At 41.8% G+C, this 8,665-nt stretch overlaps 1 protein-coding gene and 1 non-coding gene across 2 annotated transcripts; both read right to left on the bottom strand.

Annotated features, from left to right (window-relative positions):
- Window positions 1-237: 237 nt before the first annotated feature.
- On the bottom strand, window positions 238-1,801 carry LOC113463015 (36.4 kDa proline-rich protein-like). The gene is made up of 3 exons (XM_039129701.1): window positions 1,621-1,801; window positions 627-1,518; window positions 238-536 (listed from the first exon to the last, which is right to left on the bottom strand). Exon 2 carries the CDS (start codon window positions 1,280-1,282, stop codon window positions 635-637), a length of 648 nt encoding a protein of 215 aa, XP_038985629.1. The 5' UTR covers window positions 1,283-1,518; window positions 1,621-1,801; the 3' UTR covers window positions 238-536; window positions 627-634.
- A 6,522-nt stretch (window positions 1,802-8,323) lies between these two features.
- Window positions 8,324-8,459, bottom strand: LOC113463016. The gene has a single exon (XR_003386538.1). It is a non-coding gene; the product is annotated as a small nucleolar RNA Z247 (small nucleolar RNA).
- Window positions 8,460-8,665: the final 206 nt, after the last annotated feature.

Raw genomic sequence — 8,665 nt, 5'->3', positions numbered from 1 at the left:
AAGCTATTTTTTTATTTTTTTTTTATTTTAGAAGTAGGGAGGAGGGGAATCCGGCAAAAAATCAGAGATCGAGGCGAGACTCGAAAACCAAGTCATGGGTTCCAACTCCAAGTCGCCTAACCAGACTCTGAATCAAAATGCTGATTTCGTGTTCTCATTTAATTCGATATGCTTTTGATCTTGCCTTTTTCCTCCGTAACTTCGAACAAATTCTCGAGTAATGAGCTCCATCCCTGATTGAAAGCAAGCATCGATTCATTCATCATGCGGACTTCACCGTGCAAGAAAGAAAGAAAGAAATAAATAGAAGGAAAGACATCCACTCCAAGAATCAAAACAAACTACATTTGGTTTCGAGAGGAAAACAATGAGACAGATTGCCTTGAATATAAATCGCACAACACAACTAGCGTACGTAAAAACAGCAGCAGGAGAACATCAGGGACTTGAACATCCTCTTATGTCTCATCACCAATCAAACAAGCAAATCTCTTCTACTCGTTAGTCATTGGGTTAACACTTAACACCCCAACCACCTGCATCCACAACCATCATTTCAGTTTAGTTACTGATCTACAAGATCAATTCACAACCATGTTATATAGAAAATGTCCATGAAACTTAACTCCCTTGTTTAAATGGTGCAGGTGTAACCAGGAGGAGGAGTCTTGCCGCAGGTGAGAAGGAGCTGGAGCGCAAGTGGGAGGTAGATATTAATGTTGAGCAGCTTGAGCTTAATGGTGGTGCACAAGCACACAGCAGCCTCGATCTCGACGAGGCCTTGGAGCAGCGGGCAGCACTGGTTGGCGACCGGGTCGCCGATGCCAATGTGCACCAGCCCACCAAGCAGGTCGACACAAGCGCCAAGCTTCAGGGAGTCCGCCGGGCATGTCGCCGGTGCCGGAGGAGGTGGTGGAGGGCACGGCGTGTTTCCTGTCCCTGGGGGAGTGGAGGGAGGAGGCCTGACTACCGGGGGATAGGTGATGGGCGGTTTGACGATGATGGGGGCTGGGGGAGTGGAGGGAGGATGCCTGACTACCGGGGGATAGGTGATGGGCGGTTTGACGATGATGGGGGGGTGGGTGATGTGTCCCTTGGGGGGCTTTGCTTTGGGGGTCTTTGCTTTGGGGGGCTTTGTTTTGTGGTGCTTGGACTTGGGAGGCCTGGGCTTGGTGGTGGGGGGGTCTGGGCAACGGCCACCGGCAACAATGGGGGCGAGGGAGGAAATAAAGAGCATGAGGGTTAGGAGGAGGGCCGAGCGCTTGGAGGAGTCCATGGTCATGGGGACTCTCGATGATCTCTCCTTGGCTGCTGCTGCTGCTGCTGCTGCCTCTCTAGATACGGAGAGATGGGTGTGTGGGGAGTGTAGAGATTGGAGGTGTTTATAGAGAAGGGAGAAGAGAAAGCCCTGAAAGGCTTCACGTGAAGATCGCAACGCTGGAGAGGCAGCTACTGCCCATCCTCCTAGTTGGCACGGTTTTTTTTTCGAGTTGGAAGTCTTGGGACCATCCTGCGATGCTACCGGGAAGAAGGGAATTGGCCAATGAAAACATATAATTTGGCAAACTTTAATCTAAAAATGAATCCAAATAAATAAACGGAAAAAGTTTTAACACTTACTTAAATTTGTTACTCAAATGGCCATTCTTTTCTTACGGCAATTGAACCTATTATTCTTGCCGGAAGCACGCCTGAAATAAGGGAACGGGTATAACCATGGTAAGTTCTTCTAACCTGATAAATCACACATTTTGATCCATCAAGTGGAACCATGTGGATGATGAATGAGATTAAAGAGCCCCTTTCGGTTTCAGAGTCATTGCACTTCTCATCTGATATAGACTTTCAAGAAAAAAAAAAAAACCTTGCGACTGGTGCAATGCACTCTATAGTTTCTGTCTGCATTGTCTTCATTGTTCTTGTCCTTTTCTTTTAAGTACTATAAAAAATTTAATTTTTTTCTGAACTCAGGAATACTCCAAATGTGTAGCAGTGTAGACAAGATAGGGGAACGTGACAAAACATGGCTGGAGGGAACCCCGAGATAAATATAGCTCTATAGTAAAAGGACCAAAATTAGGGCTGTCCCGAATCCAAAGCTGACTTTGGGTTAGGCTTGGATTGCCATGGGAAAGGGGGTTCGAGCTCAGGCAGAGCTGATCAGGTCATGCTTGATAACAAATGTTCAAGTTTGACAAACTTTTTCATTGCACAAGTTCTTACCGGCTCGATCCATTGCTTCTATTTATTGTTACAAGCTAAGGGTATGTAACTTTGACTCATTTTAATTGAGCTTTAGATGAAGTTTGAGCTCGATTTATTTCCTAACAAAATAAACTGGATTAAAAAATGTTACCAAGCAAAGCCAACATGTTGGCAAACAGCTTGGTTCATTTGCAGCCCTATCCAAAAAAAAGTTAGGTGGGGGTAGGTGCGCAGAATGGAGATGGCATGGGGGGACAAGTTCATGCATGCTTCAGTAGTACTTTGGACTCTTTGCATATAAGCAAGCACATGAGTTGTAATTCTACTTTTGGATTCTAGTGAATGTAGTTTTCAATAGTTCCAGAACCTTAGAGCTAGACATGAGAGTGACCTCGAGCTCTTCCTTTATGTAAAAAAGATCAATTTGAAGAAGCATGTTGAACATAAAATTTGGTTGCCTAAATGTAGGAGCTAGCTACAGGTGTAATTGACAGTGTGTTTAACTGCCCTTTACAATTAACCTAATCTATGCTTGCCATTCTATCAGAGAATTGCAACTGTAGTGCATGTTTGGATGCCTGCAAATGTTATGATAAAATTCTTTCAAACCAGTTGGAGAGAGGCATCGCAGGAAGGAATGAAGAAATTCACGCATTCAGGAAAGCCATTGGACATAAAATCTACCAAAAATCGGGATTATGCATCCTTCTCAAAGGGTGACTTACTTTATCTCTGGTTTTAAGGATTCTTCTTTCCAAAAAATTGCCCCACCAAGCTTAATCTTCCTCCGATGGTGAGCTATATTTGGTTAATCCCATGGATTATACATTTCGCAACCTAACTTAAATCCTAATTTAATCATCCTATTAAAGAATTATTAAAACTAGAGATAATATCATATAATAATATATAAAACATTAAAGCACGATAGGCTTTTTTTTTGGTAAATCAAATTTATTGAACCAATCTGGTATATATAAATACATCCATGGAAAGCATGGCAGGATTTTTTTTGTATACAATTGCCCAAACCTCCATACATGCTTCATTTATCATCTCTCGCGCTTTTTCCTTTCTGATATAACTTTCTTTCATATTTTAATTCGGATTTAATATATAAAACTCACATTTGACTATGAGAAATTTCATGAAAACAATGCCGCAATATTATATGACTTCATTAAATAGTAGAGCTTTATTACGATAAACCACGCGCGTAGCCTAAACCTTTTTGGCTTACGATCAATATAGGCCATGAGCTCAAGTAGGCTTCCCCCTATCTTGAGTTGCAAGGGATGGTCATACAACAGGCCACTTGCCCGAGTACGTACACAGCCCTTGTATTTGCATGCATGTATGTGGCGCACTCTTGGTTTCACTCGCTGCCAAAGTTTTCCCAGTCAGACTGCCAGCTTATCGTTGAGTGAGAACTCAATAAACAGATTTACAGCTAAGAGGCCATGCATGCGATTCCCCAAACTTCTAGACGTCAACCTTAGAGAATGCATGTTGTCGCCCAAAACTTCCAGACATCAACCTCAGAGATGAGAGAGAGAGAGAGAGAGAGAGAGAGATGGGGGGCCGGAATGTCATGTCATGTATGGCTTTTGGGCAACTGTGAGAGCCTACGAACCAGTCCGCGAGTGGTCTCTGTTCGCTTTCTTTCATTTCATGGCGGTGGTGCTTGGACTTACGCGAATCCGTGAACCCTGACGCTCGTTTTTTTCAAAAAAAATTCTGACTGGATCCTGGATTTGTGGGCCCGCCCTCAACAACTCTCGGGCTGCAGAAGTTTTCCCTTCCGACTGCCGCTGCGGCTTCCCTTATCCTCTCGATAAATTCTGGACGCTTGCTTTAGAAAAATATTAGATTCCTAATCTTGTTGGCTTAACATATGTAATTTAAGAAAATTTTTTTGTTTGTTACTAGAAAGGCAATACATGCCTCATTTAAATCAATTTTTCAACTATCAATCATAGTTAGGATATATTTAGCTCGAAGTGTGGAGGTTAGAATATAAAAAAAGAGGGAGAGCACGTGATGTTTAATTGGTTTCAACCACACAGCTCTTTATTGATTGAATGCACATATATAATATTGTGTACAACAAAATTTGTTATCTAAACAAACTCTACCACAAGTTTTGCCATGCTAATAATTATTTGTTAGCATTGCAATCAGTTTCAATTTTTTTTATCTCTGAACTTATCTTCTCGTCAATACACCCCCATAATCTAAATGGGAGTGAGCAGACATTAAGATTGGCGCACAATATAGCGAACCGAGTAATGGATAGAGGCTTTGTGAGAGCATCAGCTAGTTGATCTTTGCTCGAGATAAAACAAATATGTAATTGATTTTTGGCAACTCTATCACGGACAAAATGAAAATCAATCTCTATATGCTTTGTTCTAGTATGAAAAACTGGATTAGACCAAAGATAAGTTGCTCCGATGTTATCACACCAAAGTGTGGGAGTTTTGGACCCCGAGAAACCTAGTTCATGAAGTAGAGATTGAATCCATCGCAATTCGATAGTGGCATTTGCAACAGAATGATATTCAGCTTTTGTGCTGCTATATGCAACAGTGTTTTGTTTCTCGGAACTCTAAGAGATTAAGTTGTTATCAAGAAAAATACAGTAGGCACTTGTGGAGCATCTATCATCGGTGTCGCCGGCCCAGTCCGCATCGGAGAAGGCATGTAAATTTAGTGACGAGTCTTTTGCAATGAGAAGGCTAAGAGATATGGTGTGCTTCAAATAACGCAAGATACATTTCACAGCCTGCCAATGAGGAAATAGTGGGTTGTGCATCAATTGACATACCCGATTAACTGAGAAGGCAATATCAGGACGAGCGAAGGCTAAGTATTGTAGTCCACTAACAATACTTCGATATAATATTGGATTGTCAAATTGTACTCCACTATAAGCTGATAGAGAGCAAGTAGTAGACATTGGTGATGGAGTTGGCTTAGCTTTGTCCATATGACTTCCACAAAGAAGATCAGCAATATACTTTCTTTGCGTAACGAACAATCTTTCAGGAACATGAAGCGCTTCAATGCATAAGAAATAGTTTAGCTATCCATGATCCTTGACGGCAAAGTCAGCATTGAGAAGCCATATAATAGAGTTAACACTAGTAGCATTTGAACCAGAGACTATGATATCATCCACATAAATTAGGAAAAATATTAGTAGTGACTGCTACCGCAAGATAAATAGTGAAGAATTAGCTTTTGAAGCAATGAAGCCAAGTGCCAGGAGACGATTACTCAACCTGGAAAACCAAGCCCGAGGGGCTTGTTTAAGACCATATAAGGCCTTGTGCAATCAACACACATGATTGGAAAATTGTAGATATCGATAACCAGTGGTCGATCCATATATACTTCCTCATTGAGAAAACCATGGAGGAAAGCATTTTGAACGTCTATTTGACGAAGGCACCAGTTATTAGAACTAGCAATTGAAAGTATGGTATAAATTATCGTTGGCTTTACAACTGGATTGTAAGTCTCTAAGTAGTCGACACCGTATTGTTGGTGATAACCTTTGGCCACAAGTCAAGCTTTATACCTATCAATAGATTCATCGGCATGACGCTTGACACAAAAAAACCTAGTGGCAACCCACTATATTCATGTTAGATTTTGGAGGCACAAGAATTCATAGCTTCTCGCCATTTAATATTCTTCACAGCATCACTATAACATGTAGGCTCAACATCAACATATTCAACAATTAATGCTTTTGGTAGAGGATATTTAATCGTACCATCAGTAGCAACTTTGGACTTGAAAATTTGATTTTGAGATCTGGTAGTCATTGCATGAGTATGATTAGTAGGAACAAGAGTACTTGGAGAGGTATTAGATGACATATTGGCACTAGACTCATTTGCTGGAGTAGTTGGAGAAGAGTCAGTCATAGGAGCAGCTACAGATTCACATGATCTTTCTGGAGAATCATACATCATGTCAGACTGGTGAGGAAGAAAATTTCTAGGTACAGAACATTGAAGTGGCATGGATGATTTTGACACCTGCAAGGTGGATGAGTTTGACACCTGCAAAGAAGGATTTGTAGTTGCAAGAGGAGAAATAGGCGAGTGGGTGATAATATGCCTATTTGGATTTGAGGGAGGTAACTGTGCAGGAGGGGAAGAGTGCCACGTTAGTCGGAAGGAAAAACGATGCTCATCAAACACCACGTTAAGACACAGATTCAACCATTAGAGGGATCGAAACATTTGTAACCATGGTGATCTAGACCATAACCTAGAAACACACGAGTCTTGGATCTATAATCAAGTTTATGATGATTATAGAACGAAGACAAGACCTAAAAGATCCCACATCGGCTAGACTCATTTTAGAGCCTGGGCATATGAGACGGATGTCTCCAAATTCTGTAGACGCATTTTAGGTGGAAAACAAAATCAGAGAGGGGTATGAGTGGCGCGTGCGTACGTGTGTGGGCCTCAAAACCGGACAATATATGATAGAGAAGCCCCGTGTTCCTTCCTTATATGGCCTCCATGTGGGTACTGGGTGACTCACGTGCCTCGCGCAGGCGGAGGCATGGCATTTGGTATCAGAGTCGAGGACGGCTCTAGTCCGAGGGTAGGTGAAAGATCCTACATCAGCTAGACTTGTTTCAGAGTCTAGGCATATGAGACAGATGTCTCCAAATCCTGCAGACGCATTTTGGGTGGAAAACAAAATTGGAGAGGGCTCTGAGCGGCGCATGCACACACGTGCGGTTCTCGAAATTGGATAATATCTGGCAGAAGTGTCCCATGTTCCCCCCTCATGTGGCCCCCACGTGGGCATTGGGTGCCTCACGTGCCTCACGCAGGCGGGGGCGTGACAGGGCCAACATGCACAACCAAATACATGCAGGAATTTATATTTTGGTTGCTGATGGAAAAGCAATTCATAAGGTGATTAACTGCTATTAATCAAATAAGTTGCAGTTAAGAAATCATCCTCCCAAAAGGTTTAATTGTCGCTCAACAAATGTTTGAAAATGATGAAGAAAGGACTCGACGTCAGGCTTTAATTTGATAGGAAATAGCCCAATGAATTTACTAAAATCATCCTCAAAAGATACATTGTAACGATTACCATTGTTGAAAGTACAGCTGAAGGGCCCCACACATAAGTAAAAATTAAATCTAAAGGTCGTCGAGACTTCGACTTAGATGACGGAAATGGTCGATTATGACTCTTAGCTAGTTGAAAGTCAGAACAAACATGTTGTCTTTTATTGGAAGAAACTGGGAGTTGGTGATGAGAAACAACTTTTGAGATTGTTTGAAAAACAGAATGACCAAGCCTCCTATGCCAATCTTCAATGGATGCACGAACACCAATAAGAGCTAAAGGTGAAGATGGTTGAGGCAAGGAAAGCATGGAATAGAGACTATCACAGAGCGGCCCCCGGTGAAGGGTTTTCTCGGAATTGCAATCCTTAATCAAGAAAAAGTTAGCATGAAACTCAAAATAGACATTGTTATCTCTAGCAAATTGATGAACAGAAAGTAAGTTCTTTTGAATCTGGGGAAGAAGTAAGATGTTTTTAAGGAGATATGGCCAACTAGAAGCAAGAATATGGGAGGAACCACTATAAGAAATGTGAAAACCTTCACCATTGTCAACTTGAATAGTGTATGTACCAGTGTATTCATCATTCCTTATGTTGAGATTGCTTATATCTGGAGTGAGATGATGTGTTGCTCTTGTGTCAGGATGTCAGTCATAGTCAGAGTACTGCGGTGGTGCCGCAAGAAGAGTGTAAGACTTTTGTTGAGGTGGATCGTTTTGGTAGGATAAGTCAAAGCGATGAAAGCACTTAATAGCTGAATGTCCAAATTTCCACAAACTTGGCAAGTTGGGCGTGAAGAGCTAGTTGCACGAGAGGAGCTAGTTTGACCATCATTTGGAAAAGCACCTCGTCCATGTGTAGAATTACGCCTTCATGATCGATTAAAGTTGGAGGAGGAATTACTAGAGTGCTTCCCTCTCCCATGATTTGTCCGGTTACAAGAGGCAACATTGACTGAAGATGTAGATATGTTAGCAACATTATTTTGTTGCTCAAGTCGTATTGCATGAGTGAGCATATGACTATAGAGTTCTTCAACGCTCATAGGGTCAATGCGAGTTGTCACAGATGTGACTAATGGATCATAATATGATCCTAAACCGGCGAGAAGAAAGGAGATAATTTCATCGTCACCCAAAGGATGACCAGCAAAAGCAAGAGTATCACAGTATCCTTTCACTTGCTGAAAATAATTAGTGACAGATAAATTACCCTTGCGAAAGTTCGCAAGTTGGGTGCGAATTTGGATAACTCATGCCCTAGATTGAGATGCATACATACGTTCCAAGGTGAGCCAAACTTCGGGAGATGTAGAATATCCAACTACTTGAGAGAAAACACCTTCCA

The sequence above is a fragment of the Phoenix dactylifera genome, chromosome 1, assembly GCF_009389715.1.
Source record: "Phoenix dactylifera cultivar Barhee BC4 chromosome 1, palm_55x_up_171113_PBpolish2nd_filt_p, whole genome shotgun sequence".
Classification (NCBI taxonomy): Eukaryota; Viridiplantae; Streptophyta; class Magnoliopsida; order Arecales; family Arecaceae; genus Phoenix; species Phoenix dactylifera.
The sequence above is the reverse complement of the archived record's forward strand: the minus strand, read 5'-3'. Positions and strand labels throughout refer to the sequence as shown.